Source organism: Crinia signifera, chromosome 4 (assembly GCF_055691185.1).
Source record: "Crinia signifera chromosome 4, ASM5569118v1, whole genome shotgun sequence".
NCBI lineage: Eukaryota > Metazoa > Chordata > Amphibia > Anura > Myobatrachidae > Crinia > Crinia signifera.
The window spans coordinates 276,082,697-276,108,150 of NC_139220.1; the positions used below are offsets into that span (position 1 = coordinate 276,082,697).

At 45.2% G+C, this 25,454-nt stretch overlaps 1 protein-coding gene and 1 long non-coding RNA gene across 5 annotated transcripts in view; one reads left to right on the forward strand and one right to left on the reverse strand.

Moving 5' to 3' along the window:
* SEMA4C (semaphorin 4C) overlaps nucleotides 1–7,018 on the reverse strand; it is a 29,227-nt gene extending 22,209 nt beyond the window's left edge. Inside the window, exon 1 of one of the 4 annotated variants that reach the window (XM_083184625.1) lies at nucleotides 6,724–7,018. Coding sequence is in view for 1 of the 4 variants with exons in the window: in XM_083184622.1 (XP_083040748.1) it covers nucleotides 455–457 (3 nt within the window). In the remaining 3 variants the exon portion in view is untranslated. Of the gene's footprint in view, nucleotides 1–188; nucleotides 596–6,723 lie in introns of those variants that run through there. The other 3 variants (XM_083184622.1, XM_083184624.1, XM_083184623.1) reach the window with 3 other exon arrangements.
* On the forward strand, nucleotides 7,005–24,287 carry LOC146075417 (uncharacterized). Its single transcript, XR_014473570.1, has 3 exons — nucleotides 7,005–7,457; nucleotides 8,641–8,845; nucleotides 24,013–24,287. It is a non-coding gene; the product is annotated as an uncharacterized LOC146075417 (long non-coding RNA).
* The last annotated feature ends 1,167 nt before the right edge of the window (nucleotides 24,288–25,454 follow it).

Sequence of the window (25,454 nt, forward strand, 5' to 3'; positions counted from 1 at the left end):
ACCCACAACATAGAGGGCACGGCAGAACCACAACCTCCACAGTGTGCAGGACCCACAACATAGAGGGCACGGTGCAGAACCACAACCTCCACAGTGTGCAGGACTCACAACATAGAGGGCACGGTGCAGAACCACAACCTCCACAGTGTGCAGGACCCACAACATACAGTGCACGTTGCAACACGCACCCAGGATAATGTTAGGCTCACCTGCTCCCAGGGATCTCAGTAGGATAATGCTGCTTCGATCCCCTTAACCCCAGTGAAATCCCAGCTCAGTGATATCCGGCAGGCTGCACTCCTTGTGCTAGATTCCCTCCACTGTCCACACAATCTGCACAGCCAGCACTTGTATAGTCACACAGCGCTATGCACCAGGTCCAGTGAGGATGCACAGCCGGCACTAGTATAGCCACACCAGGTCCAAGTGCCAGCACTACTATAGTCCCACGCACCATGCGCTGCTGCAGTCACTGTATCCCCGGGTCCCGATCTGCTGCTGTAGCCAGCTGGAGGCGCGTCCTGTCCCGGTCTCCCTGCACTGCATACACTAGAAGCGCTGCTGCTCCTCCTCTACTCCCTTCTCATCTTTCCATCGCCTTATTCCCAGCCCCGTCCTCCTGACGTCAGGGTGGGGGATGGAGCCTCCTAGGGGCAGAGTTCCGTCTATAGTGCATTATAAATGCCTCTATTGTCCCGTGTATAGTGAATTTTAAGGTCTGGGCGTCTCGGGAGATCCCAGCGCTTCAGTTATAGAACAATAACTACAGTGCTGTGTCCTGCCTCTTATAATTTCTATAGAAAGTCCCGATTTTTAATTATCTGACCGGCATTAAAATTGTCCCTTCCATAGATCTTTGCTGTCCCTACTGTCCTTATTCACTTCCAGATGTCGAATTATGTGCTGAGAGATCTGTATGGAAGAGCAGCGAGTTAGCTCTAATAAAGCTTTCCCGTTCAATATGGATTATGATGGGGTTTGGGGGGCAGATGTACTAAGCCTGGAGTAGTGATAAAGTCTAAGATGATAATGCAACAGTCTGTCAGTTCCTAACTGTCAAGTAACAGGTTGGGTTCGAAAATAATAATAATTTAATAGATATAGCACTCTTTCTCCAACAGGACTCAAGGTGCATTACAATTTGCCAGCTGCATTATCACCTTTATGCTGCACATGCCTATTGTTAGTAACTTCTTCTGCCAAGTTTGCTGTGTCCTCAGTCAGTGCACTGTACCAGAGAGCAGCTGCCAGAAAGAAGAGACAGGAGCCTTACCATGAGGTGGGAGAATACTGTTACTAGGCTCTACTAGCCCTCCCCCAAACTTCTGCTCTTGCTTCAATGTTCCAGTGAGGGGCAGATTTATTAAGCTCGGTGAAGTGATAATGTGTCTGGTTTTTATCACTGGCCAAACAGCTCCTAACTGTGAAGTTACAGGCTTGGTTTGAAAAATGACAGGTAGGAGCTGATTGGCTGGTGATAAAAACCAGACACTTTGGGGGAAATTTACTAAAGGAAATTTGTAAAAAAAATAGGTGTATTTGTATCCAGAAATTCACTTATTTTGGACATTTACTATCCCGAAAATACGGCAATTCGTATTCGTATTGATATGCTATCAATACGAATATGAATTGCCGTATTTTCGGGATAGTAAATGTCAAAAATAAGTGTATTTCTGGATACAAATCACCTTTATCACTTCACCGAGCTTAGTAAATTTACCCCTCAATTTGGAAACCCCCCTCTAGAAATCCTGCATTTCCCACTGACTTTATCACTTCACCAAACTTAATACATCTGGTCCATTGTATAGAAAACTTATTTTCTTGACTGGACAACTTCTCTCACTCTGGGGCAGATGTATTAAAATGTGTTTTACATTTTAAATATAATGGGTCCCGCTTCTCCTGTATAACGAGGAGAAGCGGGCACCGTTACAGCCATATGCATTAAACCCCCCCTGCCGATAAGGAGAGCCACTATGTCCAGTGTCCACAGCTCTCCGTATCGGCGCTCATGAAGTGCTGCGCATGTGCATTAAAAAACCCTCTCTCCCCCCAGCCGCCTCACTGGGCATGTGCAAGATCTCGTAAGTATCGCAAGATCTTGTGCGCAACTCTTTTGCACCCCCCCAGCTCGACACCGACACCCCCCCCACATCGACCCCCCCAACCCCCTTACCCCACCACATAGTGCCACTGCGTCTGCCCCGGGACCTTTCGTCGGCGAATCAGTCTGCGCTGCGGCTCTCCGTCTCCCTGCTCTCCCGGCTCCTGCTGTCATAAAAAACATGTCACTCAGAAAATGGCTGCCCCTGTACAGAAGACCGTTTTTAAGGATGCTAGAGGAGGCCTCCGCCTCCTCTAGCATCCTCAAAAACGGTCTGCATTAAGGGGGCAGCCATTTTCTGTGTTTCACATTTTTTATTGCAGACGGAGCTGGGAGAGCAGGTAGACGGAGACAGAGAGCCGGCGAAAGGTCCCGGGGCAGACTCAGTGGGTAACAATAGCCCCGCAGCCCTCCCCCCCTCCGGAGCCCTCACCTTCCAAGCGCCTCCCCGCCACCGCGGGGGCTGCGGGGCAATAGTTACGCCACTGTGCGCAGCCTGGACCCAGCAGCAGGGCTAGAGTTGTGCCTGCAGTGGGGATAGGACAACGCTAGCCCTAAACCGCTAATTGCTAGAGGTATTGCAGGGGACAGCCCCACCGAGCATTACTCGGCGGGCTGTCCCTAGAGCTGTTCATACAATTTTAAAAACGTAATCCCCCCAGTGAACTAGTGTTAAGTGCAGCATATGCACTTTACACTGGTTAATACATCTGCCCCTCTGTATGGTATCAGTTACATTCACTGTGAAGGGTGCAAAGTGCTATTGGCGCGGCATGCAATGGCACTCAATCTTGCCCTACTTACTGCATCTTTTATGGCCCAACTTATATATTAGTAAGCCCACTCGAAGCAAATGCTGTGAGAGCTAGTAAGGTAACTAATGTGAGAGAGAGAAAGAGATGTAGTTTCACTTGCTGCCAACAGCAAAAGCTTCGAAAGCTAGTCTGCTACCTTCTGTGTTTGTGCATGTGTGAGAAAGAGATGTAGTTTCAATCTCTGCCAACAGATGGCAGTGTTTCGGAGACTCACGGACGCTAGACATACAGTATATATATATATATATATAATGGTAGGTAGATCCGCACACTAGTAAATCACGAGGCAACAGGGAGGTGCTCCACTTTAGAGGAATCGATATCCCAAATACAGCTTTGTTGTTGGAAGCAGGCACTCACCAAACAGCATCAGAGCAAGTTGAAAAGGATTTTTAATCAATTATCATGTAGGTCGACGTTTCGATCCGCCACAGGGATCTTTGTCAAGACAGGACAGGGGCTGGCTGGCAACTTTTAGCCTGGGGGGCAAGTCTAGAGCACTGGCCCATAAGTAGCGCATAAGTGGCCCATAAGTAGCGCATTGTTAAATGCAGGTTTTTAATTAAAAAAATTAAAAGCCTAATATATGATGCAGGGGGACTAGTGACACTACCCCCTGGCCTAGCACATTATTGTCATGTTGCTCCAGGTTAACTGAGATTTTGCGCAAGTGCAGAAGCTCCGATTGTGGCAGCCGAGGTTTTGTATGTATCAGCCCGGCTTTGTAGGAGAATGGCCAATGAGAGGGGTGTGGGACATGGCACACTGAAAATTTGCCTGGCTTCCCACCATCCCACTCCGCCCCTGCCACAGGCTGCTCACCTGCATAAAAAATAGAAGAGGACACCACTGGCTGTTCTCCTGCATAAATAACGATCTGGACACCACAGTCTGCTCTCCTGCATAAATAAATAACAGGACACCACAGGCTGCTCTCCTGCATATATAAAGAACAGGACACCACAGGCTGTTCTCCTGCATAAATAAATAACAGGACACCACAGGCAGCTCTCCTGCATAAATAAATAACAGGACACCACAGGCTGCTCTCCTGCATATGAAAAGAACAGGACACCACAGTCTGCTCTCCTGCATAAATAAATAAAAGGACACCACAGGCTGCTCTCCTGCATATATAAAGAACAGGACACCACAGGCTGCTCTCCTGCATAAATAAAGAACAGGACACCACAGGCTGCACCCCTGCGTAAAAGACAGGACACCACAGGCTGCTCCCCCTGTATAATAATAATGCCATGATGCCACAGGCTGCTCCCCCTGTATAATAATAATGCCATGATGCCACAGGCTGCTCCCCCTGTATAATAATAATGCCATGATGCCACAGGCTGCTCCCCCTGTATAATAATTTGTGTCATGGCATTACAATTATTATATTATACTGAGGGAGCAGCCTGTGGTGTCATGGCATTATTATTATACAGGGGGAGCAGCCTGTGGTGTCATGCCATTATTATTATACAGAGGGAGCAGCCTGTGGTGTCATGGCATAATGCCATGACACTACAGGCTGCTCCCCCTGTACAATAATAATTATGACACCACAGGTTCCTCCCGCTGTATAATAATAATGCAATGACACCACAGGCTGCTCCCGCTGTATAATAATAATGCAATGACACCACAGGCTGCTCCCGCTGTATAATAATAATGCAATGACACCACAGGCTGCTCCCGCTGTATAATAATAATTCAATGACACCACAGGCAGCTCTCCTGCATAAATAAATAACAGGACACCATAGGCTGCTCTCCTGCATATGAAAAGAACAGGACACCACAGTCTGCACTCCTGCATAAATAAATAACAGGACAACACAGGCTGCTCTCCTGCATATATAAAGAACAGGACACCACAGGCTGCACCCCTGCGTAAAAGACAGGACACCACAGGCTGCTCCCCCTGTATAATAATAATGCCATGATGCCACAGGCTGCTCCCCCTGTATAATAATTTGTGTCATGGCATTACTATTATTATATTATACAGAGGGAGCAGCCTGTGGTGTCATGGCATTATTATTGTACAGGGGGAGCAGCCTGTGGTGTCATGCCTTTATTATTATACAGGGGGAGCAGCCTGTGGTGTCATGGCATAATGCCATGACACCACAGTCTGCTCCCCCTGTACAATAATAATTATGACACCACAGGTTCCTCCCACTGTATAATATAAAAGTAATACCATGACACCACTGGCTGCTCCCTCTGTATAATAATAATGCAATGACACCACAGGCTGCTCCCGCTGTATAATAATAATGCAAAGACACCACAGGCTGCTCCTGCTGTATAATATAACAATTGTAATGCCATGACACAAATTATTATACAGGGGGAGCAGCCTGTGGTGTCATTGCATTATTATTATACAGAGGGAGCAGCCTGTGGTGCCATTGCATTACTTTTATATTATACAGGGGGAGCAGCCTGTGCTGTCATGACATTATTATTATACAGAGGGAGCAGCCTGTGGTGTCATGGCATTATTATTATACAGAGGGAGCAGCCTGTGGTGTCATGGCATAATGCAATGACACCACAGGCTGCTCCCGCTGTATAATAATAATGCAATGACACCACAGGCTGCTCCCCCTGTATAATATAAAAGTAATGCCATGACACCACAGGCTGCTCCCCCTGTATAATAATTTGTGCCATGGCATTACTATTATTAATAGTAATGCCATGACACAAATTATTATACAGGGGGAGCAGCCTGTGGTGTCATTGCATTATTATTATACAGGGGGAGCAGCCTGTGGTGTCATTGCATTATTATTATACAGAGGGAGCAGCCTGTGGTGTCATTGCATTATTATTAATATACATGAAACAGCAGATATGTCGTTTTAGGTGTTTAATGTTAACTTACTGTTTTATCCCTCAGGCAGCTCCACGAATTTCAATTCCCCTTTCTGCTCTCTGAGGCCTCCTGAAGCGGCCCCCACGACTTGTCCTGCGGCCCCTGTCTTACTCCAGTCTCTGCAGACGCGTGGGTGGGAGGTGTCATCGTCATGACGTCCCCACCCAGCGTCTGCCTGCAGTGGTGTAGCTACGTGCCACGGTGCCCGGAGCAAGGGCTCCCCCCCCCCCTGAGTAGTAGGTGGGCTCTTGCGCATATAACCCACCCTCATTCTTTTGGCATGACGGGTTAAAAAATACATATTGGTCCCCATATGAATAAAAAACATACCCAGAACTCCTAGACTATCACATTGTAGTGCAGTGATCAGTATAGTTATGTGGATGTTTTGGTGGTATGGTTTTTCACGCTTTTTTATTGTGTACTGTCTCTTTAAAGTTACAGTATATTTCTTGTTCAAACTTTTTCTAGCCTCCATTATATACATCTACGTAGTCCCTATAGTCTACACAACTACTAGCACCCAGTTACACACATATTATTAATACATTGTCCAGGATGTGATATCTGTATAGACGCACCACCATCCCACCATCAGCTTGCCTCGGCAGGTTCATGGTCGCTGAATTGCATTATGCCCATAACCAGCATGCTATGCATTTCAGCGCCCTAATCATTATTGGTACCTTACTGTTGGTATTTAAGGCGCTTGTGTAAATAAAAAAAGGTGCGGGTATCAAACATAAAATATGTGAAAACAATGTGCTTGCCTGTAAGGAAAAAGGGGGGGTTAGTGAACCCCCTTTTTCCTTACAGGCAAGCACATTGTTTTCACGTATTTTATGTTTGATACCCGCACCTTTCTTTATTTACACAAGCGCCTTACATATCCCTATTTAAATAATTGGTACCTTATTCTCACAACAGTGGCCGGGACTCCTTCTGACGCTTACAAGCGTCTCCTTGGGGACATGCGGGAGAGCACTGCCGGACACCACGCACTAGCTAACAGCCGGCAGCTAGAGTAGGATGCGCAGGGCCCCCGGAAGAGGCGGCCAGCGACGGGCACAGCAAGGAGTCCGGGGGGGGGGTTTAGTAGTGTTTCGGCGGGGGAGCTGGCGAGCAGGGCAGGGGAGCCGGTGTCAGAGTGCACGGCTCCGGCGCCAGGTGACATCTTGTCGCCCGGAGTGTGCGCTCCGCCCTAGCTACGCCTCTGTCTGCCTGCCTCTGCCACTGCCGTCGGGGATAATAGGGAACAGGCTGCCGGGGCCCTCCTCCACGTAGCCGTGGAGGCCGGCGGCCATGTTCCTGTGGCCGGAGACATAATTTAATAGACCACAGGAACATGGCCGCCGGCAGTGAAAAACAAAAACCGGTACGGCGGCCTCGGACACGGCCGCGACGGCGCGGCCCGCAGCACACCGGCCAGAGCGGCCTGGGGGGCAGATGGCACCCTGCCCCCCGGCCCAGCCCGCCCCTGAGACAGGATATGTCACAAACAGGACAAGCAGCACCAGGAAGTGTGGTGCTGCTTGTCCTGTTTGTGACATATCCTGTCTTGACAAAGATCCCTGTGGCGGATCGAAACGTCGACCTACATGATGATTGATTAAAAATCCTTTTCAACTTGCTCTGATGCTGTTTGGTGAGTGCCTGCTTCCAACAACAAAGCTATATATATATATATATATATATATATATATATATATATATATATATATATATATATATATATATATATATATATATATATATATATATATATATATATATGATATTTTATTTATTAATTTGGCCCTACAGCACCATGAGGGCTAGCAGAGGCCAGCACACCAATATATCTGCAAACAAATCTCAATCTATTTATTTAAAAAAAGCAGATACAGAAGTAGCATGAATAGATTTCAAGTCCCATAAAGCATAGTAATGAGCCCCAGTCCGACGGCCATTTCAGTGTCTGTATCACACCTGCCTTGAGAGTCTAGAACAGCACACACTGTGGGACGACTCACCTGACTCATCTGTCCAAAGGACACACAGAAGCATTGTGTCAATATGCCTTTAACAAAGTCCAGTCTGGCTTTTTATGTTGTCACTTAAAAAGTCAGGGCAGGATTAGGGTCTGTGGGAGCCCTCATCAATAAAGGTGATGTCATGGAGATGTTATAAAGCAAAAGCATAAATCATCAATCAGCATTGTAACTGTGTTCAATCCCTTAAGGAATCATTGTGTGACAACATAACGGGTATTGAATCAATTGGTAATTTCCTTATAAATGCAAAAAAACCTTATTAATATTGGGGTTATTGTGGTTACGTGCACATGCAATAATGAATTCATCCTGGTTTAGCTGCAAAATCATTATTAATGAACCAGCCAATCTTCCCGATAATCTGAAAACACTTTAGGTAGAATGAACTGATTCAATATTAATTACAATTTTACATCTTAGACAAGGGTAAATTTGAGCGGTATACGGTCACTAGGTCGACATGCATTGGTTCGACCACTGAAGGTCGACATGCGGGTAGGTTGACAGGGTCATTAGGTCTACACATTCATAAGGTAGAAATGGGGGAGGTCGACAGTCAAAAGGTTGACATGAAATTGTTCACGTTTATCGAGCCGACATGTGTCGACAGGCGGTATTTCATGCCCTTTCATCCATTAGGGCGTGGTGGGAGAATAAAATAGTGTGCCGAGCGTAGTGAGGCACCGCGCCCAAAGCATGTCGAGCGCAGCGAGCCATGCAAGGGGACAATGTGCAACGTTTCCATGTCGACTGTGTCAACATTCACTGAGATTTTGTTACCATTTCTGTTTCCAGGGGAGTCGAAGACAGAGTGGGAGCCCCCAGGATGAAGGCCCCCAACACCCTTCCTTTAATCTGGCCATACAAAAGGTGTCTAAAGCTGTATACCCGCTGGGCATATAAGGGCTATTTAATAGAGCAGCAGGCAGAGGCCCAGTCCACTCTCTCTCCCCCTTCTTACCTGTCAGCTTCAGCAGCCTCTGTCCCTAGCCCAGCTGTGGTGAGTATAACTAGTCTCCTGCCTACACTATTAACCCCCTGCAATCTGCCCCTGGCTGAGGGTATCATGGCAACCCGCTGTGCTGTGCCACACATACTATCTCCTATATATTTGGCTACATCTGTCACTCAAAGTGGGTGTCTGTGTCTATAACGCTCTGTTCCTGGACTTTCCTCTTAATGTGTGATTGCCTTCATCTGTGCTGAACACCTTTCTGAGAAATTAACCTGTTTAAAACAGGTGATGGCAATCATACATTAAGGGGAAGTCTAGAAACAGAGCATTGTGTCCCTCCTGGAGAGGGTCATGTTGGGAGGTATGTGACAGAGAACCAGCCCAGTGAGCCCACAGACAGTGCCAGACACCCACTGCCTTCCCATGTTGCCCAGCACTGCTACTCCACAGCCACCAGGTGAGCGCCCCCCTCCCGCGATTTGCGGCAAAACCTCCCCCCCGCGCCCCCCCTAGGGTTACCACCTAGTCCCTTTAATTCCGGACACATGTTAATTACACAGGTTCTGTGGCAGTTTAAAATCAGGTGAAGTGGAGTCTTGAAGTCAGCCAGCCACAGAACCTGTGTAATTAATATGTGTCCGGAATTAAAGGGACTAGGTGGTAACCCTAGCCCCCCCCCTCCCGCGATTCGCGGCAAAAACACCCGCTCCCCCGCGACCCCCCCTACCGCGATTCGCAGCAAAAACACCCCCGCGACCCCCCCTCCCGCGATTCGCTGCAAAAAGAACCCCCCCACGACCCCTCCCGCAATTCGCGGCATAACCACCACCCCGCGACCCCCCCGATTCGCGGAAAAAACACCCGCCCCCGCGACCTCCCTCCCGCGATTCGCGGCAAAAAGAACCCCCCGCGACCCCCCCTTGCACGATTGGCGGCACCCCCCCTGCGACCCCCCTCCCGCGATTCGCGGCACCCCCCCCCTGCAATTCGCAGCAGCCCCAGGATTAAATGGCACATGCAAAACACTGACATGGCTATGGTCGACAATGAAAAAGGTTGACATGAGTTTTTGAAGATTTATTTTTAATTTTTTTAATTTTTTCATATTCATTGTCATGTGTCGACATGGACACCAATGAAGTGGCACACTTATGTCAACATTTACATGTGTTGACCTTTCTGTGTTGATTTTTTCTTGTGGCGATTCGCGTCACACCCCCCAGCAACCCCCCCTCCCGCGATTCGCGGCACCCCCCGTGACCCCCCACCTCCCACAATTCGCGGCAACCCCCCACCGGAACCCCTGTGAACCCCGCCCTCCCGCGATTCCCGCCACCCACCCCCGCGACCCCCCCTCCCGCAATTCGCGGCACCCCCCCCCCCCCCCGTGATTCGCGGCAGCTCCAGAATTAAATTGCACATGGAAAACACTGACATGGCTATGGTCGACAATGAAAAAGGTTGACATGAGTTTTTTAAGTTTTTTTGTCATCTTTTGAATATTTTCATATTCATTCTCATGTGTCGACATGGACACCAATGAAGTGCCACACTTATGTCAACATTTACATGTGTTGACCTTTCTGTGTTGATTTTTTTCTTGTGGCGATTCGCGTCACACCCCCCCGCAACCCCCCCTCCGGTGATTCGCGGCACCCCCCCGCGACCCCCCCCCTCCCGCAATTCGCGGCAACCCCCCACCGGAACCCCCATGAACCCCGCTCTCCCGCGATTCGCAGCACCCACCCCCCGCAACCCCCCCCCTTCCCGCAAATCGCGGCACCCCCCGCGATTCGCGGCAGCCCCAGGATTAAAAGGCACATGGAAAACACTGACATGGCTATGGTCGACAATGAGAAAGGTTGACATGAGTTTTTGAAGTTTTTTTTTCATTTTTTGAATATTTTCATATTCATTCTCATGTGTCGACATGGACACCAATAAAGTGCCACACTTATGTCACCATTTACATGTGTTGACCTTTCTGTGTTGATTTTTTCTTGTGGCGATTTGCGTCACACCCCCCCCCACCCCCCCACAACCCCCACTCCTGCGATTCACGGCACACACACACACACCTCCCCCGCGATTCTCGGCACCCCACCCCGTGACCCCCCCTCCTGTGATTCACGGCACACCCCCGTGACCCCCCCTCCCATGATTCGCCGCAACCCCCGCCCCGTAACCCCCCCTCCCGCGATTCGCGGCACCCACCCCCGCGACCCCCCCTCCCGCAATTCGCGGCACCCCCCCGCGATTCGCGGCAGCTCCAGAATTAAATTGCACATGGAAAACACTGACATGGCTATGGTCGATAATGAAAAAGGTTGACATGAGTTTTTGAAGTTTTTTTTTTCATTTTTTGAATGTTTTCATATTCATTCTCATGTGTCGACATGGACACCAATGAAGTGCCACACTTATGTCAACATTTACATGTGTTGACCTTTCTGTGTTGATTTTTTCTTGTGGCGATTCGCGTCACACCCCCCCCACCCCCCCCCCCCCGCAACCCCCACTCCCGCGATTCACGGCACACACACACCCCCCGCGATTCTCGGCACACCCCCCGCGACCCCCCCTACCATGATTCGCCGCAACCCCCGCCCCCGTAACCCCCCTCCCGCGATTTGCGGCAACCCACCCCGCGACCCCCCTCCCGCGATTCTCTGCAATCCCTCCCCTCCCGCGATTCGCAGCATCCACCCCCCCACAACCCCCCCTCCTGCAATTCGCGCACCCCCCGCGACCCCCCCTCCTGCAATTCGCGGCACCCTCCGCGACCCCCCCTCCCGCGATTCGCGGACACCTAAGTTGCAATACAGGGCATCTTTCATACAATTCTAACCATATTTCTCATATACAAACATTCACAAATTAAGGGGGCGCAGCCCCTTACGACGGTGTGAAGAGCGCCCGTAGGGCGCGATGAATCACCTAGTTTCTTTATATTTCTTTTATAGGGGACATGACAACGCCTCCACAAATAGGCCATGCCCCCTATATTACTTAGCCCTGGCCCTGCATATTCTGCTATGATGGGGTATTTTTTACTAAAGCTTCTAAAGAAATGATGTTGCCCATAGCAAATTTTGTCTAGGATGCAACAGATAAATGATAGAATCTGATTGGTCACTAATTTCTTTATTTATTAACGGTTTCTTATATAGCGCACAGATTCCGCACATATACATACATATTTACAGAGAATATTTGACCACTCACATCAGTCCCTGCCCCCAGTGGAGCCTACAATCTATTTTCCCTATCACATAAACGTGCACACGGACATTATAGGGTTAATTTTTTGGGAGCCTACCAGTATACTTTTGGATTGTTGGAGGAAACCGGAGTACCCGGAGGAAACCCACACAAGTACGGGTAGAATATACAAACTCCACACAGTTAGGGCCATGGTGGGAATTGAACCCATGACCTCAGTGCTGTGAGGCAGTAATGCTAACCAATACACCATCTGTACCACTAATTGCAACATGACCACTTTAGAAGCATGAGCACATTTACCTCACAAATTTAAGGAAATGCTTTAAATTTAAACTGTAAAAGTATCACCTTTGCAGGATATGCGCCTGGTTTCGACACACATTCACCTATCTTCATCCATTTAACTATTTATTCTCCCTGAAAGAGTCACATTTGCTATAATCCATCAATTACACTTCTAAAACCTCTCTAATTTAGCAGAAACAAGACTAAACCAAGTACACCGAACATAATATATGATCAAACAACATAGCCTGCACTTACCAATGTCAGAGGTGCATCAACAAACAGCAAATCTTCGTATTTTACAACTTAATTTAATTGCAACTCTACTAAATGACCGTTGTCGCTTTCAAGAGGAATCCCAATAGCAGTTCTGAGTGCTGGGTTGGGCTTCTTCACCTTGCCAACCGTACATGTATTATTAATCCTTTCTGTGGCTCATTCTGACCCACACAATATAACACAAACCCAAGTGACATGCTGGATGTTGGCCAATCTAGTAAACATAACAATGTCAACACCCAGGGTTGACATTGGCACAGCAATGTACTTTTTATTATTATTATAATTTATTTAGATAGTGCCACCAATTACACAGCACTGTAATGCGAGCGTTTGTGAGGGACATGTAGGTAACCTTTAGCCACCAACTACTTATTTACTAAGTGCCGGAGGAACCAGGAGCATCCAGGGAAACTCAAGCAGATACAGGGAGACTAGGCACGGATAAGGCAGCACGGATGGTCTAATGGTTAGCATTACTGCCTCACAGCGCTGAGGTCATGGGATCAAATCCTTCCATGTCCATGTCCCTAACTGTATGGAGTTTGTATATTCTCCCAATGCTTGCGTGGGATTCCTCCGGGTACTCTGGTTTCCTCCCACGTTCCAAAAATATACTGGTAGGTTAAATGGCTCCCAATAAATTAACCATGAATGTCTGTCCATGTCTGTGAATGAATGCGTGTGTACATGTGGTAGGGGATATAGATTGTAAGCTCCACTGTGGCAGGGATTGATGTGAATGTTCAAATATTCTCTGTAAAGCGCTGCGGAATATGTGTGTGCTATTTAAAAAACTAGTAATAAATAATAAGTGCCTGATCACCACATGAATGTGTTGCTCCAGTGCTGTGAGGCAGCAGTGATAACCTAACCACTGTGCCACCATTTTGCCGAACTGCAAATATCTGAGCTTTTTTGAGACTTACCATTATAAATGGCAGATCAGATTGGAGTCTGTCTGGAGAGGGCTCTATAAGCAAAACCGCACTTGACGGGCAAAACATGGAAGTACTAACAGGTTGGGACTAACATTTGGCTAAATCCCCAGTTATAATCTGGGAGAGTTTTATCAAAACTTTCATAAAGTGGAGAGATAAAGTACTAACCAATCATCTTCTGTCATTTTAGAGGCTTTGGGGCAGATGCATTAACCCCTTCCCGACATTTGACGTACATTTACGTCATGGTCGGGAAGCACTTCCCGACACATGGCGTAAATGTACGTCATGGATTTAAACTGTCACCGCGTCTATAGACGCGGTGACAGTTTCAACATGTCTGCTGTCCCTGACAGCAGACATGTCCGTGCATGCCCAGGGGGGGCTGCGATGCCGCCCCCCCCGTCGGCGATCGCTGTGATTGGCTGTTCAGTGTGAACAGCCATTCACAGCGTTTTCCTGTGTCACCGGCGAATAACGTTCGCCGGTGACACGGGATCAGAGGTGATTGGTGCTGTAAAGTACAGCACCAATCACCGCGGGGTGTAAGGGTGACACTGGTGTCACCCCACCTTACCCCGCCCGCCCCCAAAGGCCGTGATTGGTCCGTCGGACCGACGGACCAATCACAGCCAAGGAGGGGGATTTAAACTAACGGTGACTGCACTGCAGACGCCATTCCGGTCTGGAATAGCGTGCAGTGAGGTCACCGTACCCCCCTGCCGCCATACTGACCAGAACCTTGCTCCATACTTGCTCCATACTTACCTGATCGCTGCTTCATCACTGCTTCCTGGATCCTGTTGCTACTTGTGCCTTCCTGTGAAATTGTGCTGCTGCAGTGTACTAGCTAGATAGAGAGATAGAGAGAGATAGAGAGATAGAGAGAGATAGAGAGAGATAGAGAGAGATAGAGAGAGAGATAGTGTCAGAGAGTGCTATATTTTGTGCTGCTGCAGTGTGATATAGTTATAGATAGAGAGAGAGAGATAGAGAGAGAGATAGATAGAGAGGCCTAGTGACAGAGTGCTATATTTTGTGCTGCTGCAGTGTGATAGTTATAGAGAGATAGAGAGAGATAGAGAGAGAGAGATAGAGAGAGATAGTGACAGATTGTGCTATATATTTTTTATATAACTGACTGCTGCCCCCTCCTTTTGTGCTGATCAGTATAAATTAACTGATCAGCAACTTTTTGGGGGCGCAGGTTTTTTTTTATATATAGATATACCTGTCAGTGCTGCTGCTGCAGTGTCATAGAGTGATAGATAGTGAGAGATAGAGAGATAGAGAGAGATAGTGACAGAGAGTGATAGAGAGTGCTAAATTTTGTGTCTGCTGCCCCCGCCTTTTGTGCTGATCACTATATCTGAGGTGATCAGCAACTTTTTTGGGGGTACAGAGGTTTTTTTTTTTTTTATATATACCTGTCAGTTGCACCAAAGGTTGTGCACCTGCTGCACCTCACTGGTAATCAGTGTCGCATCACTGATCACCTTTTTTTTTTTGTGTGTGTGCTGTGGGGTCTTTTTTTAATTTTTTTTTTACACACACTGTGATTTTGTGGGTGTCCTGTGGCCGCTGTGCGCTGATCAGTGACGTACATCACTGATCATCTTTTTCGGCACAGGGTTGATCTATTTTTTTTTTTTTTTGATCAAATTCCTGTTGCCTTTGAGCGCTGTTCAGTGACAGACGTTACTGACCAACATCTGTGCTCAATTTTTGGCGCAGGACCTTTTTTTTTTTTTTTAACCCCTTCAATTTTTTATTTTTAACCCCTTCATTTTTTTTTTTTTTATTGGTATAAAGTATTTTTTTTTTTCTGCACTACATACACACTACATACCCCCCGGATTGAAATAAAGTTTGTACCCCCCCCTACACTATACACGTGTTGAAACATTTCACTACCAGTAACACAAAAATAAAAATGGCATCCCAAATGTCCTCCCAAATGTCCTCCCAAATGTCCTCCCAGTCATCCAGGAGAATGTATTCAGTGGAGGAGGCATATGCCATGCTTGCTTCTGACTCTGACACAGCCAGTGATGCAAGCGGGGAATTTAAAGGATTTGCCTTAAGCTCCTCTTCATCCTCTGGTGATGAGGGACCCCCTCAAAGACGCCCCCGTAGAGCAGCTGAGACCCCCCCCCAATAATTGATCTCGTATGGACCCCACCACCAGACAATTTTGAGCCCCAGGTTCCTGAGTTTTTGGCCATGCCAGGAATCCAATTTGATTCCACAGGTCTCAGAGAAATTGACTTTTTCAAATTATTTTTCTCTGATGATTTTATAAATTTAATGGTGGACCAAACTAATTTATATGCCCAGCAGTTTATTGCTCAAAACCCCACGTCATCATTTGCTAGGTGGACCCCTGTAGATGCAGTAGAGATGATGACGTTTTGGGGTCTGGTGTTTCATATGGGCATAGTAAAAAAGCCAGAAATTAGGCAATATTGGAGTACAGATGTTCTGTACAGTAATCCATTTTACCGTATGGCCATGACCCGGACTCGATTTGAGACAATTCTTAAATTTATACATTACACCGATAATGCACAGTGCCCACCCAGAGATGATCCCACCTTTGACTGGCTATTCAAAGTCAGGCCGGTCATTGATCATTTCAGTGCCAAATTTGAAGAGGTGTACATCCCTGAAAAATTTATTTGTATCGACGAGTCCCTTATACATTTTAAAGGAAGGGTTAAATTCCGCCAGTACCTTCCCAGTAAGAGGGCAAGGTATGGCATAAAAATGTATAAACTGTGTGAAAGCACCTCAGGGTACACCCACAGGTTTAGGGTTTATGAAGGGAAGGATTCAAGAATTGAACCGCCAGAATGCCCCCCCTCCCTCGTAGGTGTTAGTGGGAAAATTGTCTGGGATTTAGTGCACCCCTTCCTGGATAAAGGTTATCACCTCTATGTGGATAACTTTTACACCAGCATCCCCCTGTTTAAGGCCCTTGGTTCAAGAGGTACAGCAGCTTGCGGTACTGTGCGCAAGAACCAAAGAGGCCTCCCAAAAACGCACATTGCCCAAGTAATGAGAAGGGGTGAAAGCAGGGGAATATGCAACGAAAATATGTTGTTGGTCAAATATAAGGACATAAGGGATGTCCTTATACTGACAACAATTCACGGAGACAGTACCACCTCCATCCCTGTACGAGGTACCAGTACCCACACCTCCAAACCTAATTGTATCCTGGATTACAATAGGTACATGGGCGGAGTTGATCTTTCAGATCAGGTACTGAAGCCGTACAGTGCCCTGCGGAAAACAAAAATCTGGTACAAGAAGGTGGCCGTGTATATCATCCAGATGGCACTGTATAACGCTTACGTGCTATTCCGTTCTACCGGCCAGAGGGGGACATTTATGCACTTTCAAGAGGAAGTCATAAAGGGCCTAATATTTGGGAACCAGCAGGCAGAGGGCCCCAGTACTTCTAGTACTGGTCCCCGTATTGTACCAGGGCAGCATTTTCCTGATGAAATCCCCTCCACTGGAAAAAAGGGCAGGACACAAAAAAGGTGCAAAGTTTGCTATAAAAAGGGAATAAGAAAGCAAACTATTTTCCAGTGTGACACTTGCCCCGACAAACCCGGCCTATGTATAAAGGACTGTTTTAAAATATACCACACATCTACGGAATATTAGGTTCATAATTTCACCGTGCTTCGGGGGTCTTGCTAATGCCACATAGCACCCACCATTCATTCCACCAGAATCTGAGCCGCAAAATCCAAAAATCACTCCTTCCCTTCTGAGTCCTGCCATGCACCCAACTGGTATTTTTTGGTCACATGTGAGGCATTGCCGTACTTGGGAGAAATTGGGGCACAGATTTTGGGGTGCTTTTTCTCCTTCATTCCTTGTGAAAATGAAAAATTTTGAGCCAGAACTGCATTTTTGTGTAAAAAAATGTAATTTTTCATGTTCACTGCCCACTTGTATCAAAATTGGTGAAACCCCTGGGGGTTTGAAATGTACACTATACCCCTAGATGAATTCCCTGAGGGGTGTAGTTTGCAAAATGGGGTGACTTGTGGGGGGGTTCCACTGTATTGGTGCAACATAGCACCCACCATTCATTCCACCAAAATCTGTGCTGCAAAATCCAAAAATCACTCCTTCCCTTCTGAGTCCTGCCATGCACCCAACTGGTACTTTTTGGTCACATGTGAGGCATTGCCGTACTTGGGAGAAATTGGGGCACATATTTTGGGGTGCTTTGTCTCCTTCATACCTTGTGAAAATTAAAAATTTTGAGCCAGAACTGCATTTTTGTGTAAAAAAATGTAATTTTTCATGTTCACTGCCCACTTGTATCAAAATTGGTGAAACCCCTGGGGGTTTGAAATGTACACTATACCCCTAGATGAATTCCCTGAGGGGTGTAGTTTGCAAAATGGGGTCACTTGTGTGGGGGTTCCACTGTATTGGTGCTTTGGGGGTCTTGCTAATGCGACATAGCACCCACCATCATTCCACCAGAATTTGTGCTGCAAAATCCAAATATCACTCCTTCCCTTCTGAGTCCTGCCACTTTTTGGTCACACATGAGGCATTGCCGTACTCGGGAGAAATTGGGGCACAGATTTTGGGGTGCTTTGTCTCCTTCATACCTTCTGAAAATGAAAAATTTTGAGCCAGAACTGCATTTTTGTGTAAAAAAATGTAATTTTTCATTTTCACTGCCCACTTGTATCAAAATTGGTGAAACCCCTGGGGGTTTGAAATGTACACTATACCCCTAGATGAATTCCCTGAGGGGTGTACTTTGCAAAATGGGGTGACTTGTGGGGGGGTTCCACTGTATTGGTGCAACATAGCACCCACCATTCATTCCACCAAAATCTGTGCTGCAAAATCCAAAAATCACTCCTTCCCTTCTGAGTCCTGCCATGTACCCAACTGGTACTTTTTGGTCACATGTGAGGCATTGCCGTACTTGGGAGAAATTGGGGCACATATTTTGGGGTGCTTTGTCTCCTTCATACCTTGTGAAAATTAAAAATTTTGAGCCAGAACTGCATTTTTGTGTAAAAAAATGTAATTGTTCATGTTCACTGCCCACTTGTATCAAAATTGGTGAAACCCCTGGGGGTTTGAAATGTACACTATACCCCTAGATGAATTCCCTGAGGGGTGTAGTTTGCAAAATGGGGTCACTTGTGGGGGGGTTCCACTGTATTGGTGCAACATAGCACCCACCATTCATTCCACCAAAATCTGTGCTGCAAAATCCAAAAATCACTCCTTCCCTTCTGAGTCCTGCCATGCACCCAACTGGTACTTTTTGGTCACATGTGAGGCATTGCCGTACTCGGGAGAAATTGGGGCACAGATTTTGGGGTGCTTTTTCTCCTTCATACCTTCTGAAAATGAAAAATTTTGAGCCAGAACTGCATTTTTGTGTAAAAAAATGTAATTTTTCATTTTCACTGCCCACTTGTATCAAAATTGGTGAAACCCCTGGGGGTTTGAAATGTACACTATACCCCTAGATGAATTCCCTGAGGGGTGTAGTTTGCAAAATGGGGTCACTTGTGGGGGGGTTCCACTGTCTTGGTGCTTGGGGGGTCTTGCTAATGCGACATAGCACCCACCAAAATTCCACCAGAATCTGAGCTGCAAAATCCAAAAATCACTCCTTCCCTTCTGAGTCCTGCCATGCACCCAACTGGTATTTTTTGGTCACATGTGAGGCATTGCCGTACTCGGGAGAAATTGGGGCACAGATTTTGGGGTGCTTTTTCTCCTTCATTCCTTGTGAAAATGAAAAATTTTGAGCCAGAACTGCATTTTTGTGTAAAAAAATGTAATTTTTCATGTTCACTGCCCACTTGTATCAAAATTGGTGAAACCCCTGGGGGTTTGAAATGTACACTATACCCCTAGATGAATTCCCTGAGGGGTGTAGTTTGCAAAATGGGGTCACTTGTGGGGGGGTTCCACTGTATTGGTGCTTGGGGGGTCTTGCTAATGCGACATAGCACCCACCAAAATTCCACCAGAATCTGAGCTGCAAAATCCAAAAATCACTCCTTCCCTTCTGAGTCCTGTCATGCACCCAACTGGTATTTTTTGGTCACATGTGAGGCATTGCCGTACTCGGGAGAAATTGGGGCACAGATTTTGGGGTGCTTTTTCTCCTTCATTCCTTGTGAAAATGAAAAATATTGAGCCAGAACTGCATTTTTGTGTAAAAAAATGTAATTTTTCATGTTCACTGCCCACTTGTATCAAAATTGGTGAAACCCCTGGGGGTTTGAAATGTACACTATACCCCTAGATGAATTCCCTGAGGGGTGTAGTTTGCAAAATGGGGTGACTTGTGGGGGGGTTCCACTGTATTGGTGCAACATAGCACCCACCATTCATTCCACCAAAATCTGTGCTGCAAAATCCAAAAATCACTCCTTCCCTTCTGAGTCCTGCCATGCACCCAACTGGTACTTTTTGGTCACATGTGAGGCATTGCCGTACTCGGGAGAAATTGGGGCACAGATTTTGGGGTGCTTTTTCTCCTTCATACCTTCTGAAAATGAAAAATTTTGAGCCAGAACTGCATTTTTGTGTAAAAAAATGTAATTTTTCATTTTCACTGCCCACTTGTATCAAAATTGGTGAAACCCCTGGGGGTTTAAAATGTACACTATACCCCTAGATGAATTCCCTGAGGGGTGTAGTTTGCAAAATGGGGTCACTTGTGGGGGGTTCCACTGTATTGGTGCTTGGGGGGTCTTGCTAATGCGACATAGCACCCACCAAAATTCCACCAGAATCTGAGCTGCAAAATCCAAAAATCACTCCTTCCCTTCTGAGTCCTGCCATGCACCCAACTGGTATTTTTTGGTCACATGTGAGGCATTGCCGTACTCGGTAGAAATTGGGGCACAGATTTTGGGGGGCTTTGTCTCCTTCATTCCTTGTGAAAATGAAAAATTTTGAGCCAGAACTGCATTTTTGTGTAAAAAATTTAATTTTTCATTTTCACTGCCCAGTTGGACCACAATTGGTGAAACCCCTGGGGGTTTGAAATGTACACTATACCCCTAGATGAATTCCCTGAGGGGTGTAGTTTGCAAAATGGGGTCACTTGTGGGGGGGTTCCTAAATTTTAGCATCTTATGGTGCCTAGAAACCTACATGGTGCCTAAAAAATAATCTCATAAAAAGGAGGCTCCAAAATCAAGTAGGTGCTCCTTCTATTATGAAGCCTGTGGTTTGGTCAACGTGCACACTAGGGCCACATATAGGATATTTATGAAAACAAAAGATTTGGGGGAATCAATTTTTAGTCACATTTCTCTAGTAAAATGTACTGTGTTCCTTAGAAAAATGTATTAAAATTGCAAATCTGCAAAAAAAATGAAATTTTGAAATTTCACCTACACTTTGTTTTAATTCCTGTGAAACACCTAAAGGGTTAACAAACTTCCAAAATGCTGTTTTGAATACTGTGAGGGGTGCAGTTTTTGAAATGGCATCATTTATGGGGGTGTCTCACATACAAGTCCCTCAAAGTCACATCAGAACTGAACTGGTCCCTAAAAAAATCAGTGTTTGAAATTTTCTTGAAAATTTGAGAATTTGCTATTCATATTGTAAGCCTCCTAGTGTCCAAAAAAATTAAAAGGAAGTTGAAATAATGATGGAAACATAAAGTAGACATATGGTCTATGTTAGTTATTAACTATTTTGAGTGGTAAGATTATTTGTCTCACAAGCAGAAAATTTAACATTTTGCAAATCGCTAAATTTTCCATTTTTTCACGACATTTTGGTATTTTTCACAAAAAAACACAGACTGTATCGACCCAAATTTACCACTAATTTGAAGTACAATGTGTCACGAAAAAACAATCTCAAAATCACTGGGATAAGTAAAAGCAAAAAAAAGTTATCCCCACTTAAGTGATGTCAGATTTGAAAAAAATGGCTCTGTCAGGAACGCAAAAACTAGCTCTGTCAGGAAGGGGTTAAGCCTGGAGAAGAGATAAACTGGAGATGAAGTAAAAGGAGATAAAACACCAACCAAACAACTCCCAACTGTCATTTTTAAACTCAGTTCATTGGCTGGTGCTTTATCTTTTTTTCACTTTATCTCCAGTTTATCTCTTCTCCAGGCTTAATACATCTGCCCCATTGTATGAACAATGTCACTTATGAGCTGATTGGTTGGTACTTTTTCTCTCTGTGCCTTTGATTAATCCCCTCTTTTTTCTATATCTTTATTGGTGCTAATTTTGATATGTTATGTTTCCATAACAGGAGCAACTGTATGTAGAAATAAAAGATCAGAACAATATTATACCCCTTTCACACCGCACTTGTTAAACGGTACATTGCTGTTTTTTTCCCATTTCAAAACGTTTAAGGCTGCAGTGGGAAAGCGCCAGAGTTGATTTACTGGTTAAAGATAACCAGTATTTCAAACCATTTAAAAAGCAGAGTCCTACACGTTTAAGAGCCGTTTTTAATGCAGTGATAATGGCTCTGAAACGGTATTTAGTAAAATAAACAGACTACAGACCTGTGATAGGCTGGCCCCTGCATTCTGCCTTGAAACGTGTTCAGGGGATTAAACGGGTTGACTGATGTGACTGGTATTTAAAACGGTAATCTACTGCAATGTGAAGGCTCAGACCCGTTTTAAATACCGTTTAAAAATACCGTTTTTAAAAACGTTTTGGCAGTGTGAAAGCGGTATATGTATAGTCATCTGTGCTTCTAAAGGAGGATATGGATATAAACCCCAATATGAAAATAGTTGGAAGCGAGGACATTATTAATATCATAATTTCATGCAGGAACAGTTCCATAAAATAAACGCTATACACCATTATATGTTAGCAAATGTTATTAGTAAATATTGTTTACATTTTACCGAGATGAGCCAGAAAGATTGTTTATGTGTCCTATATATATGGGAGAAAAGAATTCAAGAACCCGGCGACTGAGTGGACAAGGATATGCAAAATGGTACGGGTATGAAAAATTTATTTTCACATACAAGACATATAAAACGTATATAAAAAATATCTATTAAAAAAGGGGGGGGGATGTATCACTATAAGATGAAGGGGAACAACACGTATGGTAGCACAATGGAAAAAGATGACACAGTGAAAAACTTATTGACTATGTAGGTAAAAAACTACTATGTTAAAAACCACATAAAAGTCATAAGAATGGATGAAATGAGGTACCGTAAAACAAGTATTATAAAAAATGTGATATAAAAAGAGGCTTAACTTAGTGCAATGAGGTAGGATTTCAGAAGCTGCCCAACATGTTTCGTCGCAAAAGGACTTCCTCAGGAAGTCCTTTTGCGACGAAACATGTTGGGCAGCTTCTGAAATCCTACCTCAGGAAGTCCTTTTGCGACGAAACATGTTGGGCAGCTTCTGAAATCCTACCTCATTGCACTAAGTTAAGCCTCTTTTTATATCACATTTTTTATAATACTTGTTTTACGGTACCTCATTTCATCCATTCTTATGACTTTTATGTGGTTTTTAACATAGTAGTTTTTTACCTACATAGTCAATAAGTTTTTCACTGTGTCATCTTTTTCCATTGTGCTACCATACGTGTTGTTCCCCTTCATCTTATAGTGATACATCCCCCCCCTTTTTTAATAGATATTTTTTATATACGTTTTATATGTCTTGTATGTGAAAATAAATTTTTCATACCCGTACCATTTTGCATATCCTTGTCCACTCAGTCGCCGGGTTCTCGAATTCTTTTTTCCCATACCTATGCTCTAGAAGGCGGTACACCACCGTTTCTTAACAAGACCTGTGCTGACACCCCGTATACTTAGGGGGAGTTAGTGTGTCAAGTACCCATTTAACTATCCGTCTCCCCTGTTTACTAGTACCTGGCGCTGACTACCCTTATCTTTTTTGTATCCATGTCCTATATATATACACGTGTTTTTCATATCACAGCAGTAAGAAAACAGTAGCGGAAAATTTCCGTTTTCTTTCCAAAGTAAACAAGGAAGATCCATCCGTCACGCAGCAAACTTCACATGGGTGTAAACAGACATGGGAAAATATGGAAAGACAAATAATGATATCCAGTACTATCTGATCCACAGCTAGGCTCTTTCCTCTTAGTGATCAGCCATTGTAACACGACTGCTATGGAAATAAACAGAACACATATCTTAAGTTAATAACGTTTATGAAGAGTCCTCGTTTCAGACATAGAGGGGAATTTACTAAGATGGGAGTCCTATTTCAAATGGGATGTTGCTATGGGCAACTAATCAGTTACCATTATCTTCTAGAAGGTGCTAAATTAGAAGTCGATTCTGATTGGTTGCCCATAGCAATATCCCCAATAAAGCAGCAATAGTACTGTACAGCCTGAATAAAAGCCTAATTGAAACATACAATTGTGTACACAAGATTGTCAAAATAAAATCCACTGCTGCTTCCTCCTCAGGCATTAATTAAATGTGCAGTTCGCTTGTGCAGAAGATCCTTCAGGGCCAGTCAGGAGCCTGCACTGAGAACTGGAATATTCCTTGTCACGGAAAATGTGTAAGCAGCCAGAATATGGAATAAGTGCTGTCACATAACTGCTCCTGATCGCATACCTAGAACCAACTTCATACAGAAATATTGACATTTAGAAGAAACTAAAGAGATTCAACACACAGGAAAAATAACATCTGTTTAATGTACAATTGTCTATAAATGGTCGTAGGTCTGTTTAAACTCAGCAGTGTTCCTGATTGCAGTAATAATACAAGGCAAGCAACGAAAGGAGCAAATGACAATTTAGAGAAAAATAATATACATTATCATATACCAGTGGTTCCCAAACGGTGTGCCTCGGGTTGGTGGTCCAGAACCAATTATAATTAAAAATAATAGGCAAAAACAGTTCTGGTGGCCGCCAATCATAAAATATGTGGTCAACGGAAGCAATTCCTAAGTTTAAGTATGATACTGTATCAATCAACTTAATATAATATATCTTTTTACATTCTTCAAATAAGAAACTTTTAGCCTAGTGGTGCTGTAAAAAAAAAAAAAACTGATACTCTAGGGCAGTGGTTCTCAACCTCCCCCAACAGTGCACGTTTTGCAGGTCTCCTCACAGAATCACAGTTGATATAATTAGCTCCACTTGTGATCTTTTAAAATGTGCCAGTGAGTAATTATTGCACCTGTGTATCTGTGAGGTGACCTGGAAAACGTGCACCGTTGGGGGGCTTTGAGGACCGAGGTTGAGAACCACTGCTCTAGGGTGCAGTGATTCAAAAAAGTTTGGGAACCACTGGAATATACAATAGACTCTAGTAAATGCCATAGAGATGATAAAAAAAACTTCTGGCCCAATGTCATCAAAGTCCTTTGTTATATTCAGAGCATAAAAAAAAAAAAAAAAAAAATCAGAACACTAATCCCTCTCCCACCTGCCCCATCACGGGCAGCAGTGCCCCACGGAGATGGGGGTGTCAGTTGGGAGGCCCTCTGTCACAGCGGTGTGTAGATGCTCTGCGCACAGCATCTATACATGGCAGACAGAGGGACTGGGGGCATGGCCAGCGGCTCATAGATCGCTGGGCATGCCCCCACAGATGGGAAGCGTGGCTCAAATGGCATCATTCCTGAGATGCCACACCCTTTTTAAAGGGTCACACTCATATGTGAGTGTGCCCCGCTTCACCATGTAGGTACACAGGCGGGATGTATGGACATCTGTTTTTGTCAGCAAAGTAGTGGTAAGGCGGGAATGGGTCATAGGGTTGACCAATATTAGGTCGACATAAGTTCTTTCACATTTGTTTTGCCCCGAATGTTGACATGGTCCACATGGACACAGACTCGGTGTACTGCATCCCCTTGCATGGATCGCTGCGCTTGGCACACTATTCT